The sequence below is a fragment of the Sesamum indicum genome, linkage group LG6 (assembly GCF_000512975.1).
Source record: "Sesamum indicum cultivar Zhongzhi No. 13 linkage group LG6, S_indicum_v1.0, whole genome shotgun sequence".
Classification (NCBI taxonomy): domain Eukaryota; kingdom Viridiplantae; phylum Streptophyta; class Magnoliopsida; order Lamiales; family Pedaliaceae; genus Sesamum; species Sesamum indicum.
In genome coordinates this window covers 6495757-6513462 of record NC_026150.1, presented here as the reverse complement: position 1 = coordinate 6513462, position 17706 = coordinate 6495757, and the positions used below count along the sequence as shown (strand labels likewise).

Below are 17706 nucleotides of genomic sequence, written 5' to 3'. Positions count from 1 at the left end.
CTAGTTAGATGACTGGGAAAGAAACACTGCATACTCATGCGTCTGCCACCTCTCCACAAAGCAGATAATAGATTGCAAAACTTAAGAATGAGAAGGGGGGATACTGTAGTGATCTGGAGACTGTACGGGCTCTATTGGTGGAGTAATCTTGGAGCATCTTCTCTAGTGGAATTCCTGTTGATTATTGACGAGCCTGTTAACACTGTCCAACCAAAAGTCACGATCGAGATGAATGAACACCGCCATTGGCACATTGGAGGTAAAAGAAAAAATAACCTTTTCATATGTTTCCTCTTAGGTCTCTCACACCTGTTGTTATCTCGACGTTATTTTCTAAAATTTTTGGGTCAAATGTGGTCAGAATGTGTCCTTCACATGTTGAATGAGGATCTTTCACACATAAAATGAACTTTACATATATTATCTTGATCCCAAAATATGAAACCCAAGAAACTATCCCGCAATTTCGCCCCATAAACTTGTGTAATGTCATAGTCAAAATTGCATCAAAATGTGTGGTTAATCGCCTTAAACCTATTTTATATAGCATTATTTCCCTGGCTCAATCTACGTTCATACATCGACTTTTAAATACTGATAGTACTCTTGTTGCCTTTGAACTGAATGACTTTATGAAAAAAGAACATACATAAAGAGGGATACTTCACTCCGAAATCTGACATAAGTAAGGCATATGATAGAGTGGAGTGAAATTTCCTGAGGTTAGTTCTTAGCAGATTAGAGATACACTAGCATTTTGTGAGTATCATTATGACATAGTTTACGTCTGTATCACGTCGTCTAATGCTAAATGGATAGAATTTGGATATTTCTTGCCACATTGGGAAATTTGCCAATGCGATCCATTGTCACCATATTCATTCATGTTTATTGCAGAAGTCTTTAGTTGTATGTTGTTGCATGTCGAGCGCTAATGAGAAATCCAAAGGCATAGCCGATCAATCGGTCAGAGCCCCTTACTCGCACCTATTCTTTGTGGATGACACCTTCATTTTTGGACAAATTAACGAGAAATTACAAAATGCCCTCGGCTCTTCCCATAATTACAAAATGGGTCAAGATTTTGCATTTTCTTTATGGGGGTCATTTTGGCCCTACCCCAGCCTAACTTAAATCTAGGTACGTATGGGCACAATAATAACCATCTGATCATTTCTAGATTTATGGTTTAAATGAAATTGTACAACTTAAAAAATCTATAGATACTAGCCTTCATGTTCAGGTACAACTTTTGCTACCTACACTACTTGCGACCTTTACCATCTCTCTTGTACGACCTCGCTAAATTTGGCCTCGGAGGTCTATAATCAAGACTTTTTCAATGTAATTCTTATTTTTTCTTTCTTTACAGGTCACATATTGGAGAGGGTAGACTCACCTAAGCGTATTTGAATTTTTCCATACTCGGATCTAACTAGAACAAATATTTCTGTTTCTGATACACATCAATAGGTAAACAATGTCGAGTGAACTTTTGGTGCTAATGACATCCATCAATTTTTTAAATGAAATATTTGCTACGTATTCGCAATTTTTTGAGCTTTTGTTAAAATGCCTACATCTATTAAACTACGATGTAACAAAATATAGGGTAGATTACAACAACCTTCCCCAGAATTAAGCATAATTACGAATATCCCCTCATTGTTCGAAAAGTTACCAATACCATCCTAATTTTAACAATTGTCGAACAATAGCCCAATCCGTTATGTTTTTTCATCTATATTTTATGGTGAACTAATCAAAATATCCTTGCAGATTAAAAATTATAATTTTACTTATTTTTAAAAAAAATTATTTTTTTACGAATTAAGTGGATAATTTTTTTATAATTGTTTTAAAAAAATTTCATCCATAAAAAAAAGTTTTGCAAAATGTCCTTGTGGATTAAGTGGATAATTTTTTTATAATTTTTTAAAAAAGTATATAAATCTTAATTCTTTTCTTTTAAAAAAAATATAGTAATGGTAAAGTTGACAATTCATACATCCATCCAAACATTATATAATTTCATCATATAACATGAGTACTCATAATTATGCCAAATTTTAAAAAATATCATTGTAATTTACCCCAAATACATTTGGAGCACCAAAACATATATTTATAAGTATAATCGAATTGTATGACTTTACGTGACCAAATGATACAATTTTGGTTGGATGGTTATAATGATATGGTTGAATTTGGGTAGATACGATCCGATTGAACTTAATGAAAGATGTAAATAATATTGTAAAAAATAACCTTTAAATATTTAATAGTTAACTTGACGATGAAATATGATTAGCACAATTGTATAATTTTACAATAGAAGTACAGATACCACGCATATGTTCAATTAGATCAATATAATATTAACAATAGTTAAACAAATAATCAATTTAAAATCATTCAACATCAATAAATTCAAAATTAAATTACTAGAAATAAAATATACAGGGATAATGTTACAAAAATAAAATAGTAATTAAAACAAAAGCAATAATATAGATTAAAAAACCTTAAAGAAAAAACGACTTATCTTATTAAATTGAAATTTCTTATACAAAATAAAACATAAGTGATTTTGACCTGTCAAACTTTTTATTAATATTTGATGATTTTTTGTACATAACTAATTAATAGGTAATGCATTGATGTTAAAATATATATTTTTAGACATGCATCACTCATAATTTGTAGAAACGGAATGAGGATTCCCAACCTCATTTTTAAATAATATTTGGTATAAACTGATATTAGGAATGACCATTGCTACTAAAATGCTTATTCCTACAAGTATGGAATTATTCATTATTTATCCTTTTATCAAATAGATTAAAATTTATATCTACAAGATATTATAATCACAAGATTATATACTAGTTTAAATATGTTAATTATAATAAATATTAATAATAAAAACATTAAATATTTATTATAAGTATATAATATGAAAAGTTTAAATTTGTAAATATTTTATTGAATATAATATCAAGACTGTTATATACTTATCTACACTTTACAAAATATTTATCATAAGTATAAAATATTATACACGAATATATGAAATATTCATTGATATTTATTCTATATCTTTAATACGTATGATATTTTTGTAAATAATAAGTATAAAACATTCAAAAATATATATTATAAATTTATAATTAATTTAATTTTTAAAATATATTTCTTTTGTAACAAAACTTGTGTGTATATGTTTTCTTTTCTTAAAATTTCATTACTATTCAACAAACGAATAAACAAGTTCTGAAAAAAAAATTTATTCAATTCCTACTCTTATTCCTTCATTGTACCAAATATAGGAACATTATACTAAAACCTTACATAGCGTTTGATTTTATTTTTGGAGTATTTTGTTGTGTTTTGTGAAAATAAAGAAAAAAAAAATAAAGATAAAGAAGTATGTATTAAAAATAATGTGTATGTTCAAATTTATTTTTGAAAAAAACTTAATATAGTTTGAATTTTTGCACTATTCATTATCAAATTATATTTCTTTTATATGTATTTGTAATTGTATATATATATACACATTGATTGAATTTTTGCACTATTCATTATCAAATTATATTTCTTTTATATGTATTTGTAATTGTATATATATATACACACATACATATTATTTAGTTTGTAGACGGATTGATTTATATTTATATATTATATTGTATAATATATCTTGAAAAACAAAATTCACTGTTTATTGTCAAATCATATATTTTTCGAGATGGGCGAAAACAAATACAAATATAGTGAAATATGACTAACATAATTAATGGAAGAACTGAAGCCATTTCCACTTATCTCTTGATACCTAAAAGTACCGAACTACTTGCTCGTACCAGTATGTAATCAATCACTCATTTTTGCCAAGTATCAAGTTACCCAACCCCCAAATACAAGATCAGGCGAGTTCGAAGCAGAAGTGGCCAGAAAGGTTCGGTAAGAAGTACACTGCACATTCCGGAAAAGAGAGTAAACGTAGTTACAAAGTGAGATGAAATTCTGCAAGTTCAAATGGATATTCTGGAAAGTTCAAAGTAATGCACTGAACCCTGTTCCAATTTTGTGTATCCTGAGTTCTTTAGAGAAAAATAATCACTATATTTGTTTTCATTTCCAAATTATTTTCAAGACAAGTCACAACATACCCAATTTTTGCCATCACTGTTTTAGCATAAATACATACATATATATATACACACACACATATACATAAATATATATATAAAAAACATAATTTGACAACGAATAGTAATTTTTGTCTCCCAAAACACAATATTAAACGTATAATACTTATTTTAAATGATCTCCAAAAACAAATCCAAACATACATACTATCTCTAACACACACTTATTTATCTTTGTTTTTTTCTCTCTATCTCCACAAAGCACAACAAAACACTCAGAAAATGAATCCAAACATTATGAATGATTTTTATGTAACTTGATCGACTCAGATGCATATGCAGCCTTAATCACACTTGAAAACCAATTATAGACCTCAACCAACCAATGTGGTGCAGGTAAACCCAAATATAACTTGTCCCTTCAGTCTCAAATTTGCACTCGCAGTTTACCTATGTTATGTGCTGTCTTTGGACATCATATGGACCAGGAGGCGCATAAGCCACTGCACCGAGAACATAATTGTGATTGGTATCAAAGTTTCCCTGTTCCACAAATAATAACTTATCAAAACTTTATTTCAGTTAGAGATTGCAAGAAACTTGTGATTGAGACAGAAAAAAAGCAGCAACAGCCACAAGTGACCTGCCATGAGAAGATACGAAATATGCCAGTTCAACAAGATTTATGAAGAAACAGCCTCTATTAGCAAGAGACCCTAATGTAGCTATGAATTGAAGAAGACAGCAACGCTGCCTGGGCATACTTCTGACAACCTTAGACGTATAGGATGTACAAATTTAAAGGCATAGTTTAAATCACATATCCTAATAAGCAGAATCTCCTGGTGGTTGACAATTAAAACCACTGGCAACTACACCAAAAAATTGGAAAACATAAAGCTCACATTCACATTCAGTCAACAGATTAAAAGATCAATTTAGTAACCATAAAATAATGGGATAATTACACTCCCCTACCCTAAGGCTTGGTGTAATTACACGTAGAGTCGTAGACCCCTTGTTGTTTGGGGAATTACATCTAGTACCACTAAAGTTTGCTTCTGTCCAACAAATAGTTCCGTTGTTAGTCAAAATTCCTCAAATTTGTTGATACTAACAAAAAAATTTGAAAAAAAAAATTATATTTAGCCCCAATTGACTTATTACTGACTTATAACAGGTCAAATAATTTTTTTTATAACCAAATTATCCTCATAGATCTTCGCGCATTAATGCATGCGAGGAGATATACCTTCATCGTTATAAAGGTAGTTTAGTCCGAAAAAAATTATGTGACCTGCAATAAGTCAATCGAGGGTAAATGTCAATTTTCATTCAATTTTTTTGTTAATATTCAATGAATTTTGATCAAATGTGAGACTTATTGTTAGATGGAAGCAAACCTCAGGGGTGCTAGGTGGAATTTCTCAAACTATAGGGAGTCTATGAGTAATTACACCAAGTCTCATGGGAGGAGAGTATAATTATCCCAATAATGGGATAATTACACCAAACCTCAGCAAATTTTGTTGAAAATTTAGAAAAACAAAACTAATAAATAGAAAAGAGAAATACATTTTGCAGCAATAATTTAAGAATAGTAACACTAGTCGAAGTTACAAAAGGAAAAGTTAATATTAGATTAAAAGAAAGAGATACAAATAAAAAGACCGATTTTATTCAATTGAAATTTTTGCGGAATTCAAACAATGGACTCTTACTAATTGACTTTTTAATATTACATAATCATTATGCACATTGTTACTTTTACTCTTATGTCAATTATTTTTTCATTTAATACCATGGGCGTACAGTGATAGCAAATATAACGTGAAAAGTAAGTTGTAAATATTGAATCAAAAATAGATAAAATATCGATTAGAATCATACGAATAAAACTAAAAAGTCAACTAAAACTATGAAATCAAAAAATTGCAATAGAAACGCAACAGATAACATCTACATACAATAATATTTCAAAGTGCGAAATTAAAAGAATAATAACATTGTAACAAGTATAAGCTTAAAATATATTTAAAACACTTGACAGTGAAATATGACTAACATAATTATAGAACCTCACAATAAAAGTATAGCTACTACAAATATGTTCAATTAGATCATTTTTTTATTAACAATAGTTAATAAATAATTAGTATGTCAATATCAATGAATTTAAAAATTAAAGACATTTAAAAATATATTAGTAAAAGAAATATAATGTAGAGGGCCATAAGAAAAAATGAAACAGTAGTTAAAAGAAAATAGCAATAGATATAAAGAAAAACCTACAAATGAAAAATGACTAATCCTATTACATTGGAATTACTATAAAAATATCCAAAATAAGGGACGTTGGCAAATTAGGGCCTGTTTGTTTATATTTGGCAAATTTCAAAACCTCAAACTGAAAATGAAAACATACACAAATTGTTGTTAAGATCGAAATAAATGTTTGTGCATCACTAATAAGTAATGCATTCACCTCTAAATGCATGGTTTTACACGTGCATTGCACGTGATTCTTTCTAGTTAATATAAAATGATGATTATTGTTATCCCTACATTAAGAAGAAGCCTTTACACGAAATAAATTTATGTGGAGGATCATTAATCATGTTCGACACCGTCAACAAGTTCTACCCTTGACAGAATACAGGTTTCACAAGGAAGTATGATAAAAGGGCACACTTTCCCTCAATTTTAATAAGAGTGGGAGTACTAAAATCAAATATTTAATGGCTATTTTCAAGGAAGATGCAAGATCAAAAAGAGAACAATAGAGAGTGAACAGCATCTGAGACATGCTTTCTACTGTTTGTACTCATTAAACAAGGTTTTAGCACTAGTACATTTGTTGCTGTCCCAGACCCCTATTTGATAAAGTAGTATTACCCCATTACGCAACTCACATAAAGGAAAAAAGGATAGTAACTCATTCAGAATTATAAAGAGGTGGTAGGTTGAACCTGATGAACAGCATAAGGATCAGACAATAAATTTCCGCTATATCCAGATTCAACATTTTTCTGGTGTATAGCATATCCAGGACCTGATAAGACACAATAGAACAATATGCCCTCATGCTTTTGGTCATGTGTGGAAAACAATAATATTTACATAGAATCATGTTCCTGTATCAGTTACCTGGATTGGCAGCTGCTGCAGCAGCCATTGCCCTCTTCTCCACATTTGCAAGTTCAACACGTAATTTTTCTGCTTCATGAGCCAAAAAAACCATGTGATTCTCCATCACTTCACTTAACTCAAAGTTTCTCAACTGCATCTGTCTTTCATAATCAACTGCAGCCCTTTTTGCATTAACAACCAGAAAAATGCATTGAGTTATCACCACCAATATAAATGAACTTTTGATAATAATTTAATCTAAGTTTCACGCATACAAATACAGGAATATGGATACAACATGATACGAACATTCACCCGTTGGTTTACAAAAATTAAGGATACTTTAGTCCAGGATACAATGACTTTTTAAATAAATAAACAAAGATATGAAAAGTTTCATCAATAATTTAAAAATATTCAAAAACCATGTTATAGTAGCAACAATGTATTTGATATCTCATATGTGTTATATATTTTGGAATCAAACTAAAATCTAATACAACCACTCGGACTGACGTTTCTTATATTTAATTAACCCAACCTACTGCTAGAGTCTGCCAGTAGGTCCACACAAACATCAAATATTAAACCAGAGCGCCTTCTCATCCCATAATCCAGAACTAGTGTACTTAGCTATCTTGCCGCTGATTGAATCTCATAGCATTGTCCGCTTCACTGCTCCCCTTTGGCTTCCATTGTCTCCTTGAAGAATGAAGAACTCCAAGCATAGAAGAAAAATAAGTTGGGAACTGCAGGTAATTGATAATTTTGGTTTTTTATTCTAGTTCACCTGCTGGACAACCTCATGAAACTTTGATTTCCCATGTCCATATAGTATCTAACTTTTCTGTTTTATTTTTGGATCCTGGATACAGCAGAAGTGTGTCTAATACGTATGACAAGTCTATCCACCCAGCATATGCATCCAATACTATCAGATACTGCATGCTACTATGTCTAATTGTATCTGCCAAGTGTAACTATCCAGTACTACTGAATATTGGCACCATTGTTTCTAAGCATTTTAGTTCATTCTAGCTTACAATCTTATGGATGAATATAAGCACTGTAGAAGATCAAAACTAGGTCAGTTAGTTATAAGTATATTTTTATTAGACAATCTCAAAACAACTGTAAGATTCAAGATGAGCACCCACGTACTATCTGTTGTTAACGGATTATTGATCATGAGTTCAGCAAAATAAAAGCTGTAACAACATACAGTAATGGGATTAGAATTGACAGCCCAAACACAAAATACAACAGACTGCTTCGGAGAATAATGAATTACCTACACTGGCAAAAGAAAATAAGATGAATTGTGAAATGGACACTTATCCTACAGTACACATTTGGAGGATGTTTATTGAGCTTATAAACTTTTTAAAATATCTTATAAAATGTTTGAAAATTCATATGATGGTTTAGACTTTAGAGTGTTGTTTTATTGAGCTTATCCAGAAAATAAGACGTAAGAAACTTATAAACACCTTTAAGAAGAGAAAAGAGTTCCTAAAAGATTTTCTTAGCAAGCCTCTTCAATTTTAGTCAATATTATATACCAGTACTAACATTTTATATGCCTCAAAATTTCAGTTTATTCAAAAATTTCATGAGGTTATTTTTTAAAATAAAATCTAATGTAATCTTCTGAAACATCTTATAAAATATATGAAGATTTTTCAATGTCTTACAAGGTTCTTCAAATAAGCTTAGTCAAACACCCTCTTAGATTATTCCAGCCATTTAGCTTTTGCAGTTGAGTTCTTATTCCACTTCCAGACTAAAGACCATATTTTGTGTAAATTTCTTTAAGTCATTTTTCACAAGCAAAGACTTAAGGCCTTGAAGTTTTAACTAGAAGTACTTCCAACTCATGTTTGAAAAGAATTTTAGTTTCAGGACACTAAGCATCCAACACAAAGTTCATATATCACTTTCCAAGTTATCCATCGGAAGCGTATCAGCAGGGTTAATATATTTCAACTGATTCAAGGTCATAAAAGCAACGAATTATCCCACATTCAAACCATGTAAAAATGAACATTTAGTACCTATGAACCAACACATCTCACATCAGGCAAATTCGAAATAGAAAACATGCATTTCCTAATACCTTCCTCGTTGGATTTCCCTGCGCATAGTTCCGATCTCAGCCTTGAGGTCAGGCAGTTGCTGCAACTCTGAACGAGTAATCGCAATATCGCCATTAACATCCTTCAGCTGCTCCGCCAACTCCTTACGTTCGTCTCGGAGTTCCTTAATGTCGACCCGAAGCCGGTCCAGCTCGGCCTGGAGCCCATCATTGCACCGGGCCTCGACTTCCAATTTGACGGAGCGCTCGTAGACCTCGCGTACCTGGGCATCCCTCTCGGCCTTGACAGAGGAGGCGGTAGCGGAGAGTCGGGGTGGCGGCCAGCCGCTGATTGTCGAGGAGGAGCGTTCGGATCTCACGGCTCTGGGCGGCTATGCGGTCCTCAATTAGATGGACCTCAGGCGGAGGAAGGCGTCGTTGGAGGTGGAGAAGGGGGGTTCCATCGAGAGGATGGTAGTCCGGGCGGAGGTTTAAGCCCGTCACCGGGATGTGATTTCGCCCAGCCATGATTAAGGTAGAATTGGGACTGGAAACCCTCAAAATCAAGAATTGGGACTGAAAATAAGCAAAATTATTGTAATTCATTCCTCTTATATTCGAAGAAATGTAGTTTATTAAAATTCAGGGATAATTACAGTCTCATTTGATAAAGTTTGATATAATTATACGTAAATTTACTATAATTTAAAAAATTATATATAGTATTTCTGAAGTTCATTTTCGTTTAATAAATAAATTTTTTTATTTAATTAAAATTCACTAAATTTACTGATATTTTATTTAATTAGACTTTATTTGTAAATTTGTGACCATCATACTAAGCATACTAGTTTATTTTATTTATTTAATTAGACTTTTATCAAAATACCTATTAGGTCCTTCCTAAATTTTCTTAATTAATATAAGTTGCCCCCAAATATTATAACTTCAATTTAATCCGTTCAAGTTTTATTATATTTCAATTATAACCCATAATTTATTTACCAATTAAAATTTCATAAAAATTTTACCAATTAATCCCTCAATTATAAATTATAATTTTTTGGGCGTCACATTTTCTTATGTCAGATGTTCCATTAAATTCTAATGGCTTGAGCCCTACAATTATTAGAGAACTCATCCGTCATGATTCCTTTTGTAAAGGGCATGCCATGCTGCTCCTCCAGGGGCACTCCCATGACTTAGTATTGAATATCCTGGAGCCCTTTCTGAAGGTACTCCAGACGAGCGAGATACTGCAGAGGAAGTCCTTCATGGGGCTATCCTTGCACCCTGAGAGCCAATGGCCCTTGGGCTTGGGGTACTTCTTCCTTTTTTGGTGTATCCTCAACCATCAGGGCAATCAGTTGTGCTGGTGCCTCAGCTAACATTTATTCCCACACGGCTAAAGTGATTGTCCATTATATGGTCTCTAGTTATCGAGGAGTTAATCCTCCTAATGAAGTGTTTGAGGAAGTGTTATTCTGTAGGGTTTCATTTAGCGAGTACACATGCTTGGAGAATCCTGTTAATGGTTGGTCCTGTAGTGGGGGCTAGGGGTGTGCCAGCCACCAACTGGAGAGCTTGAGCATTTCCAAAAGACTCCGCAACTTTCTAAATGTTCGAAAAGCTATTAGGTGTTTTCATTGTTCCTGACATCTTAGTTCTGTATTTTCTATAGACGAAGCCACTTGATGCGTGCAAAAAATGCACTAGTACAATCGAGTATGGAATCAAGCTCTTTGGTTGGACTTGGTATTAGGTTCAACTTTTAGACGTCAACTTGTAACCACAATAAATGTAATACTTATCTGCTATAATTAAATATTTAGACAATATTATTCTTATATTAATATATATTTGTACTTCAAAGGGTTTCTTAAACATGTTGCATTTTAAATTCAATTAAAATTTTCTTAATTGTAAAAAGTATATTTTCATTACAATAATTATAATATTATTAGTGAGCTAAAAAGTTGAAATTCTTAAATTTTACATACTCAAAGTTAAGTAATAAATGAGTATAATAAATATATAAAACAACTTTCATGTAATTTTTTTTATTTAATTTGCTAATAAAGTTAAGTAATTACTATTTAATTTTTTAGATAAAAAAGAGTAATTAGATATTTGAAATATATTTTCTTTGAAAATATAACAAATTATACTTATTTATTTTTTTAAATGTGTTTAACTTTTAATTAAATATATATTGGTGGATACGACCCAAAAGCATTTAGCCTAAGAAGAGATCTCAAGCCCAATCAAGTCCACCAGCCTATGATGAGGATAACCCGTTGAAAAATTATACTTAGCCCAAGAAGGAAACCTAGTACTGCACACATAATCCAAGAGGGAAGCCCAGTGCACTAGCAAGCCTAGCTCGGCTAAAGAAGGAGGCTTGGTATAAGGCCTGTTAGACCTTAAACCTACCTTCCAAACCCAGCCCAGGAAAAGGGAGGCGCCCTAAAAAAGTCGGACTCCTCGGAGCAAGCAGTTCTCATGTAAAGGAAGTCTTCGTCCAACCAAAGATGTGCTATTTAAGTCAAGAAGGAGATAGGATCGTATTGCTTTTACTTCTCAAAAGTGATTTAGGTGAAAGTTTTTTTGTCCCATTCAATACTTAATTTTGAGCAAGTAATATAAAATTTAAGCTATTATATATATATATATGTATATATAAATGTATTGCTTTACTTTTCAAAAGTGATTAAGATGAAAGTTTTTTTGACCCATTCAATACTTAATTTTGAGTATGTAATATAATAAAATTTAAATTATTTAACCTATTAATTATATTTTAATTAAAAACATATTTTTTCAATTAAGAGAAAATTAAATGAATTTAAAATGCAAAGTGTTAGAAAAATATTATTTGAACTGCAAATATATTTAATATAAAGTAAACATTATTCAAATATTTAGTTGTAGAGAATAGAGATAAGAATTATATTTACTTGTTTAGGGGATAAATACTTCCTTCGAAATAATTGAGGGGCAAAATGTATTTAACCTTAGAAATTGTTCTGGCGGCACTTTCAGCAGCCAATTGATATTGCGGTTGCTATTCATCCGCAGTTAACACAGTAACCAAATATTTACTGCAAAACCCCTAATTGTTTGGAACCCTAGTTTGAACTTTCCACTTTTAATCTGCCTGCCATTGGAATCTTCCATATTACACTCCTTTTCCTAGTTGACATCTACCAATTTTTCTTATGTTGTTCAATCCCAATCCATATATGTGACTCCTTGTATGGCGATAACCCTTCCCACCATAACACAAATTTTGAACCCTAGCTCGCTTCCCATCTTCCATGGCAACCGACGCCTCCCCGAAATTCAAAAAAGCGGAGCTGATTCCGGTGCCGCAGCAACCTGAATACCATCCGGATATTGCCGCGGCGGAGCACGACGGACTTCACTTCTGGCAATTCATGGTCGCCGGCTCAATCGCGGGCATGGTGGAGCACATGGCAATGTTTCCCGTTGACACTATCAAAACCCAAATGCAGGCCCTAGGTTCATGTCCCATTAAATCCGCCAGCGTCAAGCAAGCCCTTGGGTCTATTCTGAGATCCGATGGCCCCAAAGGTCTGTATCGTGGAATCGGCGCTATGGGACTTGGTGCTGGCCCTGCACATGCGGTTTATTTCTCCGTCTATGAGTTCTGTAAGAAGAGTTTCTCTGGGGGGAATCCTGATAACCATGCGGCCCATGCTGTTTCTGGAGTTTGCGCCACGGTTGCCAGTGATGCGGTGCTTACCCCGATGGATATGGTGAAGCAGCGACTGCAATTGGGTAGTAGCCCGTATAAAGGGGTGTTCGACTGCGTGAGGAGAGTGCTGAGTGAGGAGGGGTTTCAAGCCTTTTATGCGTCATACCGGACCACCGTGCTGATGAATGCACCTTTCACCGCAGTGCATTTTGCGACCTATGAGGCAGCGAAAAGAGGTTTGATGGAGGTTTCACCAGAGAGTGTGAGCGATGAGAGGTTGGTGGTTCATGCCACGGCTGGTGCAGCAGCTGGCGCACTGGCTGCTGCCTTGACCACTCCTCTTGATGTGGTGAAGACTCAACTGCAGTGCCAGGTATTTGGATTCCAGTTTGATTTCTTGTGTAAATGAACTGTCTTTTGGTGTATTTTGGCTTGTGAAAGTAAAAGAGATCATTAGCATTTTGAGATATAGAGTTTGGATGTGCTCTGGTTTATTGTCTTGAATCGATGTGATGTTGACTGGTATGTTAGGGTATTCTTCTTGTTTCATCTGCAAGTTCTAATCTAGTCTTTCAAGATTCAAGATGGGTACCAAATTGCATTGGATGGCTAATGCTGTATTAGCCATTGTACTTATGAGGAAAGAGACTATAACTGGGATTCATATTAAAGTTAGTTAGCTCATTGCATGTTTTGATACAACTGTTCTTATTACTCAATATTTACTTCAGAACTACTTTTGTGATTACATCTCAGTCCTTATTACTCTCCTCAATGGCATTTACTGATCATCATGGAATACATATATTGATAAGCTACCAATACCTCTAGAAGTGGAGGTGCAAGGGAGTAGAGGTGCCGCATTACTAGCTAATCTAAGACCCAACCCTAAATATTGCTTCCAAATAAAATCCAATATGGTGCTACTTTACCTCTAATATTGCTCTTATTCTCTCTGCTTGTATTATGTTGAAAACAGTATCAAGGGTGTTGCTCTGTTGCTTTAGATAGCTAGCTGGTGGGTCGGGAGGGGGTAAATCGTCATGGTTGGAAAGGTAGTGGGTGTAGTGGGAAGAGGATTCTGTAGGCAATGACTACATATGCTGGTCGCCAGTCTATCAATATGTGGACAGTTTGCTGTGGGCGTGATGGAAGAGGTTATAAATGAGGCTGACTTTCGTAGAGTATGATTTTTGGCCGAGGGTGGTGAATACTGTTGAGACCATTTTCTCTTTAGACTGATTCTTGAAGGGGATTCTTCTCATTAAGTTTTCTGTAGTCAATGTGGACATGACTGAAACAAACTACCGCCTGAACATGTTCCCATCAATTTTGAAACGCAAGTAAATTTAATAGTGTAGCATTCCTATGTGAGGGGAGTCAAATTATCCACCACTGTATATCTGCAAAATAGTTAATTTTACCTTCTGATTGAGATAATGCTACTGCAGTTCTAAAATGTGATTATTTGGATATAAAATTTCTCATTTTCTATGAACAAGGCAATTCATACATTTGCACCTAGTATCTCATTTTGAAGGGATGCGAAAGGAGTTAAAGTGCCCGCCACGGTGTATCTGCGAAACACTTAGTTTTACTTTCTGATTGAAATAATGCTACTGCAGTGCTAAAATGGATTATTTGGATATGATATTTTTTGATGAACAAGGCAATTCATAGTATCTCATTTTGAATATGTTGATTTCTGCATGGTATAAGTTCATGTCAGATCACGTGTTTATTAGAGTTCTATCAGATAAAAGTTCTGGTGTTGGAGAGACCAGGAGCAATGCCTTTCAAGAATTTTATTAATTTTAATTTTGAAATATGTTGCAGTGAAAACAATGACAAACTCTATACAAGATAGCATCAAATTTTGTGTTATCTAGTCCATGTGCTCCTTGAGTAATATATCAAGTATGAGCGGGAAGGAGTGGCTCCTGTGAGAGGTTGAAAAAAGATAGAATCTTTAATCTTCTAGATAGCCACCTTATGTGCTTCTGAAGCTCTTCTTTTTTAATTTTTTGGCATTTCACTGAACTAGATAGCTAGGGCAAGCTTACAAGTCTTAACATTCTTGACCATAGTTGTTAAAGGTGCACGGCGCACCACGGTGCAAAGGTGCCCTAGAGCCATGGCACACGCATTTTTAAAGTACGGCGGAACCCTAGCCTGGCGCAGCCTTCGCCAGCAAACCCCACCGCTGTAGCCACCCCCTGCCACTACTGCGTCTTTGAAAAAAAGTTGGGTTTGCCCAGATGCTTGCAGAAGGCGCGCTGCGCCTCGCAAAAAGGCGCGCTAAGCCGCCATGACAAAGCCCAGCACCATTTTCTGAGAATTGCGCTGGGCTTGCACCATGGCGCGCCATTAATAACTATGTTCTTGACATAATTGGAGCTGGAAGCAAAGTAGCTGATGGGGAATTTGGAGTCATTGTTAGATGTTTCTCTAATCTCCTAGAAATTAGATGGTATCACGTGTAATTTGCAATTTTTTAGCCATATTTCTTACTTGAGCCGAAGGCTTACTATAACTAGGTTCAAGTTTCAGTAATTTTCTTAGTCAAATTCCTTGTTGTGTAATTAAAGAATTTTGTTATTCATTTTCATTTAGAAACCTCATAAACTACAAGGGCAAGGGGCTATCATGAAAGAGTTTTTAAATTAGAGGCAAAAGTATGCTAAAGAAGATGCAGTTTGATAAGCAACCCTGAGCTTTCAGAAATGGATATTGATTTTTGTTTCTTCTCAGTTATGTCTTGGCCTTGTCTTTCTTTATTTCCTTTTCTTTCTTCTTACATATTACAATTTTCCTTCATAAAAACTTGGTTTAGTTGTATGTTTTTTATTTTTTGTTCTTCTCAGCCATGTCTTGGTTGTGTCTTATTGTATTTCCATTTATCTTGTATTCAAGTTACATACCACCACTTTTCCTTCGCAGATAACTTGGTTCAGATTTTTTTTCTTTTCTGTTATTTTCTATTGGCAAAAATATTATATTATGTACGTTGATCCTGAAGTTTTGTTTTTAAATAATCCAAAAAATATGCGCATATCAGAATATGTAGACCGTAGATCTGTTAACACAATAGGTTTCATCTAGAAACCACAAGGTGTTGGCATCATATTTTCTTTTCTCTGTGTTGCTCAGTTCTGGATCTGTGAGATATTTTCGCTTAAGGTTCTATACAGGTTTTTGGAATATGGGTTTGAATTACAACTTCATGCTGCCATCTTAATCTTTGAGCTTTTGCAGGGTGTTTGTGGATGTGATAGATTTGTCAGTGGTTCAATTCGGGATGTTGTTCGAACAATCATAAGGAAAGATGGATACAGAGGTCTTATGAGAGGATGGATGCCTAGAATGCTCTTCCACGCTCCTGCCGCTGCGATTTGCTGGTCTACGTATGAAGCTGCCAAAAGCTTCTTCCAAGAATTAAATGATAGCAACAGCAGTGGCAAAGTGACCTGAGAAAGAAAGCAGATAGGATATACTTTTTTCTCTGTTTGTTGTATTTGCAGAATCCCTGTATGATTCAGGCGCGCAGATGGGTGAGATATTCAGGTAGGCACCTTTCGCTACATTATTTTGGTTTATAGTGATAGGAGGCAGGCAACCTTGTATTCAGGAGCATTTTATTTATATGTAAACTAAAAGTGTGATCCCTTTGCAATAATCTGATCACATTAGGATCCTTTTCGCCAATCATTTTGCGGATAACATTACATGAAAGCCAAATTTATACAGTTTTGTATTAAAAATCAAGACTTTGTTGGGCTGGAAAATCTATGCAGCTCTGTTACACCTGAAAATTTTGATTATGGGATGGTAACACGAAGCATTGTTACTTCACATGTTAGGATTGCTTTGTGTGATTGTTTTTCAATTCCAGCAATTCTTCGATTTGTATGGCTCCTTCTACTCTCCCGGCAAGGCAGCTGTGAGCAACCTAATGTTCAGCTCACGTTCGTGTATATGTTCAACTCAATTTCTTTTCTTCAACCTGCTGGTCTTTGTTACAGCAAGCAGTTCTGAATTTGGTTTGGGTTGGTTGATCTTAATGTTGTTTTCATTTGTTGATTGTTGGATGCAATTACTTATCATTCCTGCGGATAAGCTATTGATATCTTGGTCTCAGTCGATCTCTTGCCATGTGGTACATTATCATAAAACCTGTTTTTAATCTCCAAGTACAGATAATATTAGTTACATTAACCTAAGGGATTGTTGTGAGAGAGTTTTGGAAAAGTGTTTTTCAATTTCTGACATAAAAAAAAGTACTTTTGATGTAGTTGAGATATTAATTTTTATTTTTGAAATTGTTACAAAAGAACGTTTAAGTCTAAAGCCAGAAGGGTACTTGTTTTGAAGAACTTAAGGGGTACTTTTAGCTGTTTTGGTTTTTTTGTAGATAAATTTAATTTTTTATTTGGACTACTTATGCTTTATTCTGATAATCTTGATTCAAGTTTACCATTTTTATTTATTTTCAAAAAAAATTTCATCTAAAACTGATGTTAGAATTTTCAAATAATTTAAAATATTTTAACACTATTAAAATTTATAATTTCACGTATTTAATATTTAATATCTAATACTTTATGATTTTATATTTTATTTTCGCTATCATC

At 33.6% G+C, this 17706-nt stretch overlaps 2 protein-coding genes across 2 annotated transcripts; one reads left to right on the top strand and one right to left on the bottom strand.

Annotated features, from left to right (window-relative positions):
• Positions 3758–9953, bottom strand: LOC105163898 (protein FLX-like 1). Its single transcript, XM_011082417.2, is given in 6 exon segments — positions 3758–3978; positions 4605–4697; positions 7124–7206; positions 7302–7465; positions 9400–9690; positions 9692–9953. Coding segments are annotated over 5 exon segments (825 nt in total). The 5' UTR covers positions 9886–9953; the 3' UTR covers positions 3758–3978.
• On the top strand, positions 12423–16922 carry LOC105163896 (mitoferrin-like). Its single transcript, XM_011082416.2, has 2 exons — positions 12423–13448; positions 16331–16922. Exons 1-2 carry the CDS (start codon positions 12675–12677, stop codon positions 16544–16546), a joined length of 990 nt encoding a protein of 329 aa, XP_011080718.1. The 5' UTR covers positions 12423–12674; the 3' UTR covers positions 16547–16922.